Source organism: Engystomops pustulosus, chromosome 5, assembly GCF_040894005.1.
Source record: "Engystomops pustulosus chromosome 5, aEngPut4.maternal, whole genome shotgun sequence".
Taxonomy (NCBI): Eukaryota; Metazoa; Chordata; class Amphibia; order Anura; family Leptodactylidae; genus Engystomops; species Engystomops pustulosus.
The window spans coordinates 5,738,239-5,756,668 of NC_092415.1; the positions used below are offsets into that span (position 1 = coordinate 5,738,239).

General features: G+C 36.0%; 1 protein-coding gene across 6 annotated transcripts in view; it reads right to left on the reverse strand.

The window, feature by feature from the left end:
• Positions 1 to 18,430, reverse strand: part of ADGRB1 (adhesion G protein-coupled receptor B1) — a 460,553-nt gene that overhangs the window by 8,287 nt on the left and 433,836 nt on the right. For all 6 annotated transcript variants that reach the window (XM_072151085.1, XM_072151084.1, XM_072151082.1 and 3 more), the window contains 4 exons: positions 10,233 to 10,404; positions 9,534 to 9,629; positions 8,276 to 8,335; positions 1,739 to 1,778 (listed from right to left, as the gene is read on the reverse strand). In XM_072151085.1, coding sequence (XP_072007186.1) covers positions 1,739 to 1,778; positions 8,276 to 8,335; positions 9,534 to 9,629; positions 10,233 to 10,404 — 368 coding nt within the window. The remainder of the gene's footprint in view (positions 1 to 1,738; positions 1,779 to 8,275; positions 8,336 to 9,533; positions 9,630 to 10,232; positions 10,405 to 18,430) is intronic.

The window sequence follows — 18,430 nt, forward strand, 5'->3', positions numbered from 1 at the left end:
GGACCATTCAGCCTTATACTTCAGCTTCAGATATACTTCAAGGTCTTATACTTCGGTAGGAAGATATCCAACTTCTCCCCTTTTTAAAGTAGATTCTGGCACATTAGGGACAAATGTCCTCACATTTCAGTCCTAATCCTGGACTTCCCATGGAGCACTCAGTCTCTAATGGAGAAGAGCCACCCACTTTGGGATCGGGGATATCTAATTCCTCACCCTTTTAAGACTAGTACTTTCCAGTCCCTAAAAAGTACCATAGGTCTAGTCCTGGCAAAATTGTGATTGTTATCTTAACTCTAAGGACACCGTCCACCACAATAATTAACAAGATAACAAGCTACATTAACAGGCTCTACAGAGGAAAGTGCCAAAAATGACCCCCCCTCCCCTTCGGATATCACTTCCTGCTCTGTAGATATTGGCTGAAATTGCAGCTTCCAGATCTCCTGCTCCGCCCATCTCCTACAGAATTTGCAAGACTACTGACAGTATTCGTGACCTTATCTGCTACTGAATCGCTCCCTATTTATGTGACCTTGACAACCATTGTTACACTGATCTACTGAAGGTCGAGTGGTTCAGACCTCCAACGAGAAAATACTGAAGACGACCCTGATGCCATAAGTCAGGCCATAAGTAACAATGTAGAGGGGAGCCCTTTAAGGCAGACTTTGTGATGTGTGTATATAGCCAGGAGAATATAAATAATTAAGGTTGACCTCAAAAATAGACTCATCACAAGTTGCATGGGTGAGGAGGTTACATCGTGTAGAGCCCTCCAGTCTAGGGTTGGCTGTGTTCTTGTGGTCCCATGATTACCCTCTGCACAAGGTCGGACTGGCCCATCAGAGAGCAGTCAGACTTCGCTTCCTTTTGGCCACCCTTCATCAACCCCTAGGAAATAGACCCTAGTAGCTCCACATGGTCATCTGCTGTACCTCATGGGTCCAGTATTGGGTTAGAGCCTGGACCAATGTCCTCTAATTTATTGTTGGTTGTCCTCCAGTCTAGGTTTGGCTGTGTTCTGCTAGTCCCAGGAATCACCCGTGATTACCCTCTGCACATGGTCAGACTGGCCCATCAGAGAGTAGTCAGCCTTCGCTTCCTTTTGGCCACCCTTCATCAACCCCTAGGAAATAGACCATAGTAGCTCCACATGGTCATCTGCTGTACCTCATGGGTCCAGTATTGGGTTAGAGCCTGGTCCCATGTCCTCTAGTCTAGGGTTGGTTGTCCTCCAGTCTAGGTTTGGCTGTGCTCTGCTGGTCCCAGGAATCACCCATGATTACCCTCTGCACATGATCAGACTGGCCCATCAGAGAGCAGTCAGACTTCGGTTCCTTTTGGCCACCCTTCATCAACCCCTAGGAAATAGACCCTAGTAGCTCCACATGGTCATCTGCTGTACCTCATGGGTCCAGTATTGGGTTAGAGCCTGGACCAATGTCCTCTAGTCTAGGGTTGTTTGTCCTCCAGTCTAGGTTTGGCTGTGTTCTGCTAGTCCCAGGAATCACCCATGATTACCCTCTGATGGGCACCTCATTTGGGCACAGTCCACAAAAATCTCAGTGACATATAAAAAATATAATCTATCATCGTATCAGACATCTAGACAGATAACAAGGCAAGCCCTAGCGCCTGTGCAAAAAATCCAAAAATACTCCTTTATGACACCGATATAGTAGTTACATAGTTACTATGGTGGAAAGACGACACATGTCCATCACGATTTCCTTACCGGAGCGACAAGCCAAATCCACGTCCTTCTCAAAGTCCGTCTGAGGGATAAGAACAGAAAGTTACAGTTACAACCAGAATCCAGGCAATATCCCGATAATTATGCAGTAATTTATAGTACAAAAAAACCTAATGTACAGTATAATTACATATTATCAGTGTTTCCATACATCAGCCACATAATTATTATAATCTACGATTGTCTTTATTAAACAAAAGCCCAGGAACATGTTATCAGTCCAACATATATTCACACTCATAGTATAGACTAATTATACTGCTCATTATTTTCTCCATAGTAGAATGTAGATGGCAGTATTATAGCAGTTATATACTTGTACATAGGGGGCAGTATTATAGTAGTTATATTCCTGTACATAGGGGGCAGTATTATAGTAGTTATATTCCTGTACATAGGGGGCAGTATTATAGTAGTTATTTTCCTGTACATAGGGGGCAGTATTATAGTAGTTATATTCTTGTACATAGGGGGCAGTATTATAGTAGTTATATTCCTGTACATAGGGGGCAGTATTATAGTAGTTATATTCCTGTACATAGGGGGCAGTATTATAGTAGTTATATTCCTGTACATAGGGGGCAGTATTATAGTAGTTATATTCTTGTACATAGGGGGCAGTATTATAGTAGTTATATTCCTGTACATAGGGGGCAGAATTATAGTAGTTATATTCCTCTACATAGGGGGCAGTATTATAGTAGTTATATTCCTGTACATAGGGGGCAGTATTATAGTAGTTATATTCCTGTACATAGGGGGCAGTATTATAGTAGTTATATTCTTGCACATAGGGGGCAGTATTATAGTAGTTATATTCCTGTACATAGGGGGCAGAATTATAGTAGTTATATTCCTGTACATAGGGGGCAGTATTATAGTAGTTATATTCCTGTACATAGGGGGCAGTATTATAGTAGTTATATTCCTGTACATAGGGGGCAGTATTATAGTAGTTATATTTCTGTACATAGGGGGCAGTATTATAGTAGTTATATTCCTGTACATAGGGGGCAGTATTATATTAGTTATATTCTTGTACATAGTGGGCAGTATTATAGTAGTTATATTCCTGTACATAGGGGGCAGTATTATATTAGTTATATTCTTGTACATAGTGGGCAGTATTATAGTAGTTATATTCTTGTACATAGGGGGCAGTATTATAGTAGTTATATTCCTGTACATAGGGGGCAGTATTATAGTAGTTACATTCTTGCACATAGGAGGCAGTATTATAGTACGGTAGTTATATTCTTGTACATAGGGGGCAGTTTTATAGTAGTTATATTCCTGTACATAGGGGCAGTATTATAGTAGTTATATTCCTGTACATAGGGGGAAGTATTATAGTAGTTATATTCCTGTACATAGGGAGCAGTATTATAGTAGTTATATTCCTGTACATAGGGGGCAGTATTATAGTAGTTATATTCCTGTACATAGGGGGTAGTATTATAGTAGTTATATTCTTGTACATAGGGGGCAGTATTATAGTAGTTATATTCCTGTACATAGGGGGCAGTATTATAGTAGTTATATTCCTGTACATAGGGGGCAGTATTATAGTAGTTATTTTCCTGTACATAGGGGGCAGTATTATAGTAGTTATATTCTTGTACATAGGGGGCAGTATTATAGTAGTTATATTCCTGTACATAGGGGGCAGTATTATAGTAGTTATATTCCTGTACATAGGGGGCAGTATTATAGTAGTTATATTCCTGTACATAGGGGGCAGTATTATAGTAGTTATATTCTTGTACATAGGGGGCAGTATTATATTAGTTATATTCTTGTACATAGTGGGCAGTATTATAGTAGTTATATTCTTGTACATAGGGGGCAGTATTATAGTAGTTATATTCCTGTACATAGGGGGCAGAATTATAGTAGTTACATTCTTGCACATAGGAGGCAGTATTATAGTACGGTAGTTATATTCTTGTACATAGGGGGCAGTTTTATAGTAGTTATATTCCTGTACATAGGGGCAGTATTATAGTAGTTATATTCCTGTACATAGGGGGCAGTATTATAGTAGTTATATTCCTGTACATAGGGAGCAGTATTATAGTAGTTATATTCCTGTACATAGGGGGCAGTATTATAGTAGTTATATTCCTGTACATAGGGGGTAGTATTATAGTAGTTATATTCTTGTACATAGGGGGCAGTATTATAGTAGTTATATTCCTGTACATAGGGGGTAGTATTATAGTAGTTATATTCTTGTACATGAGGGGCCGTATTATAGTAGTTATATTCTTGTACATAGGGGGCAGTATTATAGTAGTTATATTCCTGTACATAGGGGGCAGTATTATAGTAGTTATATTCTTGTACATAGGAGGCAGTATTATAGTACGGTAGTTATATTCTTGTACATAGGGGGCAGTATTATAGTAGTTATTTTCCTGTACATAGGGGGCAGTATTATAGTAGTTATATTCTTGTACAAAGGGGGCAGTATTATAGTAGTTATATTCTTGTTCATAGGGGGCAGTATTATAGTAGTTATATTCTTGTACACAGGAGGCAGTATTATAGTACGGTAGTTATATTCTTGTACATAGGGGGCAGTATTATAGTAGTTATTTTCCTGTACATAGGGGGCAGTATTATAGTAGTTATATTCTTGTACATAGGGGGCAGTATTATAGTAGTTATATTCCTGTACATAGGGGGCAGTATTATAGTAGTTATATTCTTGTACATAGGGGGCAGTATTATAGTAGTTATTTTCCTGTACATAGGGGGCAGTATTATAGTAGTTATATTCTTGTACATAGGGGGCAGTATTATAGTAGTTATATTCCTGTACATAGGGGGCAGTATTATAGTAGTTATATTCCTGTACATAGGGGGCAGTATTATAGTAGTTATATTCCTGTACATAGGGGGCAGTATTATAGTAGTTATATTCCTCTACATAGGGGGCAGTATTATAGTAGTTATATTCCTGTACATAGGGGGCAGAATTATAGTAGTTATATTCCTCTACATAGGGGGCAGTATTATAGTAGTTATATTCCTGTACATAGGGGGCAGTATTATAGTAGTTATATTCCTGTACATAGGGGGCAGTATTATAGTAGTTATATTCTTGCACATAGGGGGCAGTATTATAGTAGTTATATTCCTGTACATAGGGGGCAGAATTATAGTAGTTATATTCCTGTACATAGGGGGCAGTATTATAGTAGTTATATTCCTGTACATAGGGGGCAGTATTATAGTAGTTATATTCCTGTACATAGGGGGCAGTATTATAGTAGTTATATTCTTGTACATAGGGGGCAGTATTATAGTAGTTATATTATTGTACATAGGGGGCAGTATTATAGTAGTTATATTCTTGTACATAGGGGGCAGTATTATAGTAGTTATATTCTTGTACATAGGGGGCAGTATTATAGTAGTTATATTCCTGTACATAGGGGGCAGTATTATAGTAGTTATATTCCTGTACATAGGGGGCAGTATTATAGTAGTTATATTCCTGTACATAGGGGGCAGTATTATAGTAGTTATATTCCTGTACATAGGGGGCAGTATTATAGTAGTTATATTTCTGTACATAGGGGGCAGTATTATAGTAGTTATATTCCTGTACATAGGGGGCAGTATTATAGTAGTTATATTCCTGTACATAGGGGCAGTATTGTAGTAGTTATATTCCTGTACATAGGGGGCAGTATTATAGTAGTTATATTCCTGTACATAGGGGGCAGTATTATAGTAGTTATATTTCTGTACATAGGGGGCAGTATTATAGTAGTTATATTCCTGTACATAGGGGGCAGTATTATAGTAGTTATATTCCTGTACATAGGGGGCAGTATTGTAGTAGTTATATTCCTGTACATAGGGGGCAGTATTATAGTAGTTATATTCTTGTACATAGGGGGCAGTATTATAGTAGTTATATTCTTGTACATAGGGGGCAGTATTATAGTAGTTATATTCCTGTACATAGGGGGCAGTATTATAGTAGTTATATTCCTGTACATAGGGGCAGTATTGTAGTAGTTATATTCCTGTACATAGGGGGCAGTATTATAGTAGTTATATTCTTGTACATAGGGGGCAGTATTATAGTAGTTATATTCTTGTACATAGGGGGCATTATTATAGTAGTTATATTCTTGTACATAGGGGGCAGTATTATAGTAGTTATATTCCTGTACATAAGGGGCAGTATTATAGTAGTTATAGTCTTGTACATAGGGAGCAGTATTATAGTAGTTATATTATTGTACATAGGGGGGCAGTATTATAGTAGTTATATTCTTGTACATAGGGGGCAGTATTATAGTAGTTATATTCCTGTACATAGGAGGCAGTATTATAGTAGTTATATTCCTGTACATAGGGGGCAGTATTATAGTAGTTATATTCTTGTACATAGGGGGCAGTATTATAGTAGTTATATTCTTGTACATAGGGGGCATTATTATAGTAGTTATATTCTTGTACATAGGGGGCAGTATTATAGTAGTTATATTCCTGTACATAAGGGGCAGTATTATAGTAGTTATATTCTTGTACATAGGGAGCAGTATTATAGTAGTTATATTATTGTACATAGGGGGCAGTATTATAGTAGTTATATTCTTGTACATAGGGGGCAGTATTATAGTAGTTATATTCCTGTACATAGGAGGCAGTATTATAGTAGTTATATTCCTGTACATAGTGGGCAGTATTATAGTAGTTATATTCTTGTACATAGTGGGCAGTATTATAGTAGTTATATTCTTGTACATAGGGGGCAGTATTATAGTAGTTATATTCCTGTACATAGGGGGCAGTATTATAGTAGTTATATTCCTGTACATAGGGGCAGTATTGTAGTAGTTATATTCCTGTACATAGGGGGCAGTATTATAGTAGTTATATTCTTGTACATAGGGGGCAGTATTATAGTAGTTATATTCTTGTACATAGGGGGCATTATTATAGTAGTTATATTCTTGTACATAGGGGGCAGTATTATAGTATTTATATTCCTGTACATAAGGGGCAGTATTATAGTAGTTATAGTCTTGTACATAGGGGGCAGTATTATAGTAGTTATATTCTTGTACATAGGGAGCAGTATTATAGTAGTTATATTATTGTACATAGGGGGCAGTATTATAGTAGTTATATTCTTGTACATAGGGGGCAGTATTATAGTAGTTATATTCCTGTACATAGGAGGCAGTATTATAGTAGTTATATTCCTGTACATAGTGGGCAGTATTATAGTAGTTATATTCTTGTACATAGTGGGCAGTATTATAGTAGTTATATTCTTGTACATAGGGGGCAGTATTATAGTAGTTATATTCCTGTACATAGGGGGCAGTATTATAGTAGTTATATTCCTGTACATAGGGGCAGTATTGTAGTAGTTATATTCCTGTACATAGGGGGCAGTATTATAGTAGTTATATTCTTGTACATAGGGGGCAGTATTATAGTAGTTATATTCTTGTACATAGGGGGCATTATTATAGTAGTTATATTCTTGTACATAGGGGGCAGTATTATAGTAGTTATATTCCTGTACATAAGGGGCAGTATTATAGTAGTTATAGTCTTGTACATAGGGGGCAGTATTATAGTAGTTATATTCTTGTACATAGGGAGCAGTATTATAGTAGTTATATTATTGTACATAGGGGGCAGTATTATAGTAGTTATATTCTTGTACATAGGGGGCAGTATTATAGTAGTTATATTCCTGTACATAGGAGGCAGTATTATAGTAGTTATATTCCTGTACATAGTGGGCAGTATTATAGTAGTTATATTCCTGTACATAGTGGGCAGTATTATAGCAGTTATATTCTTGTACATAGGGGGCAGTATTATAGTAGTTATATTCTTGTACATAGGGGGCAGTATTATAGTAGTTATATTCTTGTACATAGGGGGCAGTATTATAGTAGTTATATTCTTGTACATAGGGGGCATTATTATAGTAGTTATATTCTTGTACATAGGGGGCAGTATTATAGTAGTTATATTCCTGTACATAAGGGGCAGTATTATAGTAGTTATAGTCTTGTACATAGGGGGCAGTATTATAGTAGTTATATTCTTGTACATAGGGAGCAGTATTATAGTAGTTATATTATTGTACATAGGGGGCAGTATTATAGTAGTTATATTCTTGTACATAGGGGGCAGTATTATAGTAGTTATATTCCTGTACATAGGGGGCAGTATTATAGTAGTTATATTCTTGTACATAGGGGGCAGTATTATAGTAGTTATATTCCTGTACATAGGGGGCAGTATTATAGTAGTTATATTCTTGTACATAGGGGGCAGTATTATAATATTTATATTTTTGTACATAGGGGACAATATTATAGTAAATTCTTGTACATAGGGGGCAAAATTTGTATAATTTGGAACATGCAGTAATAAGGTTTTTTGACATTTATTATAAATTTTGGTTATTCTGTGATATTCCTGTGTAGTCTCTGCACTTTACTAATTGATCCCTTCCCTTATTTAATGTACCTTTTTATCTTTCAGTCCCACCATGGCTGTGCAGATATACGGGTTGTTTGCTTCTTCAAGCTGCAAAAGAAACAGAAAAGTTACAATAAATCAGGGCAGATAATAATATATTCCAGTACATATCAGTTCTTTATCCCCATACAGTTGTATAACGTGTAACATCTGAGCTTTATCTCGGCTTCTGCATCGTCTATAAGTCTGACCACTAGAGGTCTCTACGCTTCACGTCACATCTAGGACCTTATTGTCTTTGTATCCTGAGACCACAGGAGGAGCCGAGCTCAATCTACATCCTGAATAATATGTATCTAGGATGGAATATCCCGAATTATATATGACCTGCCTTATACACAGGTCACTTGGTTGGGAACAGAATGTATACATCGATTCGTAGAATCAGTACAAATCTGCTGATTTACTGGCACCAAATTGAATCCGAACTTTCTTCTTAACTGATGTTGCTTACATTGTCCTACAAATTGAAATATAATCATCCTCAGTCCTCAAAACCAACCGAAGGTCCTATCTTGTTGTGTTCGATTTTTACCAACTTACAAATGACATTAAGGTCATCATCATGGTCAAGGATAACCCTAAGCCGATTTCTAACCCTACTGAATACATAGAATAAGATGCAAAGAGAAACTTTTTATGAAAACCAGGACCAGAGGGGTTATGTATCTGCTAATCAGGACAACTAAAGCAACATTGGTTTGGAATGATTGGAACCCAAGCGGAATCCCACAAGGCTTCAACGATGAATCATCCATCTCTAGTTGGGTTCATCCAAACCTATGGAAACATAACTAATATATCCCCAAAACATGTCAGGACCAGTGAGGGGTGTGGCTTAAAGGGGTGATTATGGATAGAATATTGATACCATATTCATAGAATAGGTCCACATTATCACAATGTTGGGTCCAATACTCGGAACCCCTCACAACAATGGCCGATGTGCAACCAGTTATTGCCATGTACATGGGGTTGAGCAATCCTGTAAACGTAATATCCATTGCCCATCATGGTCCTACTTGTCATTACAATCTGATGTCTGATATAATGCACCAACTGGAGAGAATCTGGCGGCAGAGACTCCCACAAGTCTCTGGAAGGCTCTTAAGAAACATGAGTAGGCACTAGTCAATGTCAGTCATGAGTTATGGAAGATGGTCAGATGTTTATGAGCCAGTGACACCAAAGTCAGAGAGAGAAGAATACTGGATCCATCAACAGAATCTTGTGAATAGACAAGTACCATTAACTGCGCGTGACCGTTCTGAAAGGAACCGCCGGAGTCTCCGTTGCCTTCTTCTTGGCGGTCAACGACGCGGCACTTTACGGCATCTTGGACCTTGAAAGAGAAGGAGAACACATAAGATGTAGTAGATTTTGTAGAGATAACGCATTGCTGGGGTAAATGGACTGTAGCGGAGATGTTATTTTCAGCGTTGTCATGGGAAATCATGCACCATTGATAGGAGGACAACCAGTTCAGTCCGCTACATGTGTAGCAATTTTTAAAAAAACCTTCCCCTAAAGAGGTTGTCCTTTGGATAAATGATTCGACATCTGGTATCCCACCAAGAGGTTCACAATGCGGTCACAGAGCTCCGGTGAGCACTACTTCCGCATGAAGCATGCATCTTCCTTTGGTCTTTGTGCAGCTCAATATCATTCATATTAATAGGACTGAGCTGCAATACCAAGCACAGCCACTTTACAATTTATAGCAATGTTCTATGTAGGAAGTAAAACGCTTGTGTGTGTAGGAGGCCCATCTATGATCTCAAGATGAAAATTAATGGTCAGATCATGTGATGATTGGGACGCTATAAAAACTTTTAAAAAATCTCCAAATTTAGACTCCACCATAAAATGGAAACTTGCAGTCTCCCTTTAAAATGGAAGATCCCAAAACCATTAAACTCCATTAATAAAAGTCCCTGATTCTTACCTCTCTTCTCAGGATGCAATGAACCATGACTATGACAAAACCTTCCAAAGAGTCAAAAACAGCAAACAAAATCTGGAAGAGGGCCGACCGTCGGTCTGTGATGGCCAGGACTGCCGACATCCACGTCAAAGCCAAGAGGGGCAGGACCACACACGAGCTCCACAGTGATGCCCTACAGAGGGAACATGATGAGATATGTAAGGCCTGGTGATGTCCATACACACTTCAACCACCACAGCAATCCACATGTGACATATATGACTTCACCAAAAAATTAAAAAACACCTGTTCCAAACAAGATCATCATGCCAACCATCAGCTAAATACAACACCCATGCTTCTTGACCACTCATGATTGACAATATGGTAAGAAGGGCAGTAGAGCATGTAGACCCATACGAAAAAGAAGGGAAAACTTAAAAAATGTAGTATCAGGATTTCAAAAATAACCAAACAAAATACTCGGGAAGATTTAGGCTTAAAGGACGACTCCTCCAAATAACAGAGAATGGAATTTTGGTTCCAGTGTTCTGCTACCAAAGGTTGCACCACTTGGACGTCAAATGGGGGTGTCCTCTCTCATTTGAAGACCCCGGGGCCACCAAGAAAGCCAACAATCTCAATATGCCTCAATCTATTTCTAACCATAAAAAGTTTGTGTAAGATCCAATAGCTCCTTCTGTGAGAACTACACATGGAAGGAATGTTGGGCAGAAATGTCCTCCAACCTCAATGTCCTCTAAGAGAAAATTGCAAGAAAAAAGGTCAAATAGCAATGTAAAAATTAGTAAAATATATAACATGGTGTTAAAATTTAAAAAAATTCAATCTATTGCCATGAGTCACAGCATCATCGGATGTCTGAGAAGTCCGACCTATGAATTAAGTTCTACTAAAGTTTTTGACGTCTCCTTCTTTCAAGATCTCAAACATAAGGCTCTCCTAGATGTTAGTGGTACAAATTAGAGAAGGATCAAAAGTGCTAAAAGAAAAACCTACGTAAAAATTGTAACCATTGTGACATCTGTCTCTAGAACATCATTTTGTTAAAAAAAATGGCTTGGGGATTGAGTAAAACACTAAGATGGATTTCTCCGAGCCTAAGAGGACATGTCCCTCACCGGCATCTTCATAAGTCTTAGAATTGGTTAGAAGAGTCAGTGTTTATATTAAGAATCAATATCTTAACTCATAGTAAAATATAATTGAAAAATTAGCAATTGTTGATTTTCTTAATTTTACAAAATGTTTTCTAGATTTTTTATTTTTTTTTGGTAACTTCTGGGGACTTGGATTTGGGAAACTTTATCTCAATCCTTGTAAAACTAGAATGTAAACTCACGAAAAAGTGACTTTTGGTTCAAGGCAATCGATTGGACAAAAATGATTTTTAAATTGAACCAATCACTGTAGAATCATATATTTAAAGTTTACACAAAAAGTTTTTAAAGTGTTTTTGGTGTGAGGGGAAGGTAGTCAATATTTCAAGCTCTTTTGTCCAATAATGTGTTGGGTGTGAAAAATAGAAATAGTGAAATCCAAATTTATGAAGTGTAAATCCAACTATAAAACTAAAGTTCTACCGCAAATTATAAATTTTAAAATTAAACTAAATTTTAATAAATACATTCTACAAAGACTCCACTATGTCTGTCCGTTTGGGAGGCTTATCAGGTAGGCACATCATTGGTTGCCTGGTCACTAATTCCTAATTAAGGATTGAAATTAATTAAAAAAAAAAACATTAACATAACAAATATTTTTTATAATTTTTTTACAAAAAGAACATTTTTTGTTTCTAACTAGAATTCCAAAAAATGAATTGCAAAAATTAATAAAAACAAAATTTTTCTGTCCACTAATGTGTTGGGTATGAAAAATAGAAATAGCGAAATCCAAATTTATGAAGTGTAAATCCAACTATAAAACTAAAGTTCTACCGCAAAATTATAAATTTTAAAATTAAACTAAATTTTAATAAATACATTCTACAAAGACTCCACTATGTCTGTCCATTTGGGAGGCTTATCAGGTAGGCACATCATTGGTTGCCTGGTCACTAATTCCTAATTAAGGATTGAAATTAATTAAAAAAAAAAAACATTAACATGAACAAAAATAATATTTTTTATATTTTTTTACAAAAAGAACATTTTTTGTTTCTAACTAGAATTCTAAAAATGAATTGCAAAAATTAATAAAAACATTCAGACACTTTTAGAACTTCGATGACTCAAATGGCAAATCAACACACACTTAAAGGGGTCCTTGAGAAATACACGTAGGCATAACTATAACTCGGCACAAGATGCTTTAAAATTCAACGAGGGATCACAAATGTTCTCAGGTCCTAGAAAAATTTTTGAGGAGGCCAAACCCCAACCAAAATTTTTGTGAGAAATTGTAACCTCGGAAGAAAGCACATTGGAGATGAGGGACTCTCAAAAACACAACTTTTTTTTTTTGGAGATTGGGTGGTCTTCCGCAAAAAGTGTCTTTAAAAGAGGTCTTATGCACAGTATCCAAAAATTCATTAGTCTACTAAACATTTGGATCTGGGTCCACGTTCCGTGATGAGGGTTAATCTCACCTTGAGCCATTCATGTACTTCTGGAGGACCCCCATTAAAAATCGGATGGTTTTATGAAACATTCACACAAGGCTAAACTGCAAAAAGGTCATTTTGCTTTAGGCTTCATGTTCCAATTGTTTCAGATTTTTCCAAGATCTTGGAAATGAAAGGATAAACCTGAAATTCCGGTGCGGTTTGGAATACATTTTTTTGTAAAATAAAAGCCCATGGGCAGAGATTCTCAGGAAGAGGCCTGCCATAGTCACCAAATCTGTCACAGATGAAGTTAATAAAAACGACATACGAAAGCATGCAGGAACAAAAACAGAAAGAAAAAATAATGGAGAGGCTGATGGATGGGGGGAATGGTTAAAAGTTTAGATGTCAAACTTCTGCCTGATCCCAGACGCCCTGGAATTCCTAAACCAATGAGGAAGTTCTCAGTATTGGGTTTACAAATGTAAAGAACTAAATTCTCTACAATGTAGAAAGAATCAACCAAGTGCAGGAGACAACAGAAAGTATGAGAAGGAGGGAAGGTCCTAAAAATATTCAAAAATAGCTATTGGAACTTTTGGGAATGTGGTCGAAAAGTTTGTCTGTCCTATATTTTTCTGAACAGATTTAAAGAATTTTTTGAATCATTTTAGAGACTTTTGGTCTACACCTCCGTGTCACTAATTTTTGGATCTTTTTGGAATTTGGGTGGGAAGGTCCTAAAGATATTCAAAAAAGCTATTGGAACTTTTGGGAGTGTGGTCAAAAAGTTCCTCTGTCCTATATTTTTGGAACAGATTTAAAGAATTTTTTAAATAATTTTAGAGACTTTTGGTCTACACCTCCATTTCACTTATTTTTAGATCTTTTCGGAATTTGGGTTGGAAGGTCCTAAAAATATTCAAAAAAGCTATTGGAACTTTTGGGAATGTGGTCATAAAGTTCCTTTGTGCTATATTTTTGGAACAGATTTAAAGAACTTTTTGTATTATTTTAGAGACTTTTGGTCTACACCTCCATGTCACTTATTTTTAGATCTTTTTGGAATTTGGGTGGGAAGCTCCTAAAGATATTCAAAAAAGCTATTGGAACTTTTGGGAGTGTGGTCAAAAAGTTCCTCTGTCCTATATTTTTTGGAACAGATTTAAAGAACCTTTTGAATTATTTTAGAGACTTTTAGTCTACACCTCCGTGTCACTTATTTTTGGATCTTTTTGGAATAGTTTCTATGTCACATATTTTTGAAAAATTTGTCTTTTTTCCAATTTTTTACGATATATTTTGTGTCATAAATTAGTTTTTTTGCCTACAGTCTTTGACATGTATTTTTGGAACTTTCTGGAAACTTTAGTAATTTTGGTCTGCAAGTTTCTAGAAAAGGTTTTTGTTTTTAACAGATTTTTCAAAACTAAACCTGATGTAAAGATTTCTGCAGGGATCATGATGACGGCCCCTTTGTAGCTCTGTAATATTTAATATGAATGTATTTTATTCCTAATAAGTGATAAATTTGAAACCTTAAGAACCAAGGGCAACCAAAAATGTGAGATTATTCCCATTACAATTGGAAGCAGAACTGCGGATTCCGAGATGTTTATATCAAGATTTATGGCGACAGAGTTAACAGAAGATATTTACGCTATAAATGTAGAATATTGGAGACTGAGCTATAAAACCTTTAGTGGCCTCTCCAGGATTTATGAGGAGATTAAAATACACACGTATCAGTCATTCAAAGATTGACTACATGACAAACCGTAAATCATCCGCGTCTGATATGAGTGTGCATTAAAATATTATTAGCCTTACAAATCAGGGAATGTGCTCCGGTTCTACTCACATATCATTTGTATAACTGTAATCCGAAGACTGAAAATTCATACTGAATGAACTGAATAAAGCTAATATATCACTGTTCCCCATGTACATAAATATAACCATACGTACAAGAATATAACTGCTATAATACTGCCCCCTATGTACAAGAATATAACTACTATAATACTACCCCCTATGTACAGGAATCTAACTACTATAATACTGCCCCTATGCACAAGAATATAACTACTATAATACTGCCTCCTATGTACAAGAATATAACTACTATAATACTGCCCCCTATGTACAAGAATATAACTACTATAAAACTGCCCCCTATGTACAGGAATATAACTACTATAATACTGCCCCCTATGTACAAGAATATAACTACTATAATACTGCCCCCTATGTACAGGAATATAACTACTATAATACTGCCCCCTATGTACAGGAATATAACTACTATAATACTGCCCCCTATGTACAGGAATATAACTACTATAATACTGCCCCCTATGTACAGGAATATAACTACTATGATACTGTCCCCTATGTACAAGAATATAACTACTATAATACTACCCCCTATGTACAAGAATATAACTACTATAATACTGCCCCCTATGTACAAGAATATAACTACTATAATACTGCCCCCTATGTACAGGAATATAACTACTATAATACTGCCCCCTATATACAGGAATATAACTACTATAATACTGCCCCTATGTACAGGAATATAACTACTATAATACTGCCCCCTATGTACAGGAATATAACTATTATAATACTGCCCCCTATGTACAGGAATATAACTACTATAATACTGCCCCCTATGTACAGGAATATAACTACTATAATACTGCCCCCTATGTACAGCAATATAACTACTATTATACTGCTCCTTATGTACAGGAATATAACTACTATAATACTGCCCCCTATGTACAGGAATATAACTACTATAATACTGCCCCCTATGTACAAGAATATAACTACTATAATACTGCCCCCTATGTACAGGAATATAACTACTATAATACTGCCCCCTATGTACAGGAATATAACTACTATAATACTGCCCCCTATGTACAAGAATATAACTACTATAATACTGCCCTCTATGTACAGGAATATAACTACTATAATACTGCCCCCTATGTACAGGAATATAACTACTATAATACTGTCCCCTATGTACAAGAATATAACTACTATAATACTGCCCCCTATGTACAAGAATATAACTGCTATAATACTGCCCCCTATGTACAAGTATATAACTGCTATAATACTGCCCCCTATGTACAAAAATATAACTACTATAATCCTGCTCCCTATGCACAGGAATATAACTACTATAATACTGCCCCCTATGTACAGCAATATAACTACTATTATACTGCTCCCTATGTACGGGAATATAACTATTATAATACTGCCCCCTATGTACAGGAATATAACTACTATAATACTGCCCCCTATGTACAGGAATATAACTACTATAATATTGCCCCCTATGTACAAGTATATAACTACTATAATACTGCCCCCTATGTACAAGAATATAACTACTATAATACTGCCCCCTATGTACAGGAATATAACTACTATAATACTGCCCCCTATGTACAGGAATATAACTACTATAATACTGCCCCCTATGTACAGGAATATAACTACTATAATACTGCCTCCTATGTACAGGAATATAACTACTATAATACTGCCCCCTATGTACAGGGATATAACTACTATAATACTGCCCCCTATGTACAGGGATATAACTGCTATAATACTGCTCCCTATGTACAAGAATATAACTACTGTAATACTGCCCCCTATGTACAGGAATATAACTACTATAATACTGCCCCTATGTACAAGAATATAACTACTGTAATACTGCCCCCTATGTACAGGAATATAACTACTATAATACTGCCCCTATGTACAAGAATATAACTACTATAATACTGCCCCACTATGTACAAAAATATAACTACTATAATACTGCCCCCTATGTACAGGAATATAGCTACTATAAAACTGCCCCCTATGTACAAGAACATAACTACTATAATACTGCCCCCTATGTACAAGAATATAACTACTATAATACTGCCCACTATGTACAAGAGTATAACTACTATAATACTGCCCCCTATGTACAGGAATATAACTACTATAATACTGCCCCCTATGTACAAGAATATAACTACTATAATACTGCCCCATATGTACAGGAATATAACTACTATAATACTGCCCCCTATGTACAAGAATATAACTACTATAATACTGTCCCCTATGTACAAGAATATAACTACTATAATACTGCCCCCTATGTACAAGAATATAACTACTATAATACTGTCCCCTATGTACAAGAATATAACTACTATAATACTGCCCCCTATGTACAATAATATAACTACTATAATACTGCCCCCTATGTACAAGAATATAGCTACTATAATACTGCCACCTATGTACAGGAATATAACTACTATAATACTGCCCCCTATGTACAAGAATATAACTACTATAATACTGCTCCCTATGTACAGGAATATAACTACTATAATACTGCCCCCTATGTACAGGAATATAACTACTATAATACTGCCCCCTATGTACAGGAATATAACTACTATAATACTGCCCCCTATGTACAAGAATATAACTATAATACTTCCCCCTATGTATAAGAATATAACTATGATAATACTGCCCCCTATGTACAGGAATATAACTACTATAATACTGCCCCCTATGTACAAGAATATAACTACTATAATACTGCCCCCTATGTACAAGAATATAACTACTATAATACTGCTCCCTATGTACAGGAATATAACTACTATAATACTGCCCCCTATGTACAGGAATATAACTACTATAATACTGCCCCTATGTACAAGAATATAACTACTGTAAAACTGCCCCCTATGTACAGGAATATAACTACTATAATACTGCCCCTATGTACAAGAATATAACTACTATAATACTGCCCCACTATGTACAAAAATATAACTACTATAATACTGCCCCCTATGTACAGGAATATAGCTACTATAAAACTGCCCCCTATGTACAAGAACATAACTACTATAATACTGCCCCCTATGTACAAGAATATAACTACTATAATACTGCCCACTATGTACAAGAGTATAACTACTATAATACTGCCCCCTATGTACAGGAATATAACTACTATAATACTGCCCCCTATGTACAAGAATATAACTACTATAATACTGCCCCCTATGTACAGGAATATAACTACTATAATACTGCCCCCTATGTACAAGAATATAACTACTATAATACTGTCCCCTATGTACAAGAATATAACTACTATAATACTGCCCCCTATGTACAAGAATATAACTACTATAATACTGTCCCCTATGTACAAGAATATAACTACTATAATACTGCCCCCTATGTACAATAATATAACTACTATAATACTGCCCCCTATGTACAAGAATATAGCTACTATAATACTGCCACCTATGTACAGGAATATAACTACTATAATACTGCCCCCTATGTACAAGAATATAACTACTATAATACTGCTCCCTATGTACAGGAACATAACTACTATAGTAGTGCCCCATATGTACAAGAATATAACTACTATAATACTGCCCCCTATGTACAGAAATATAGCTTCTATAACACTGCCCCCTATGTACAAGAATATAACTATAATACTTCCCCCTATGTATAAGAATATAACTATGATAATACTGCCCCCTATGTACAGGAATATAACTACTATAAT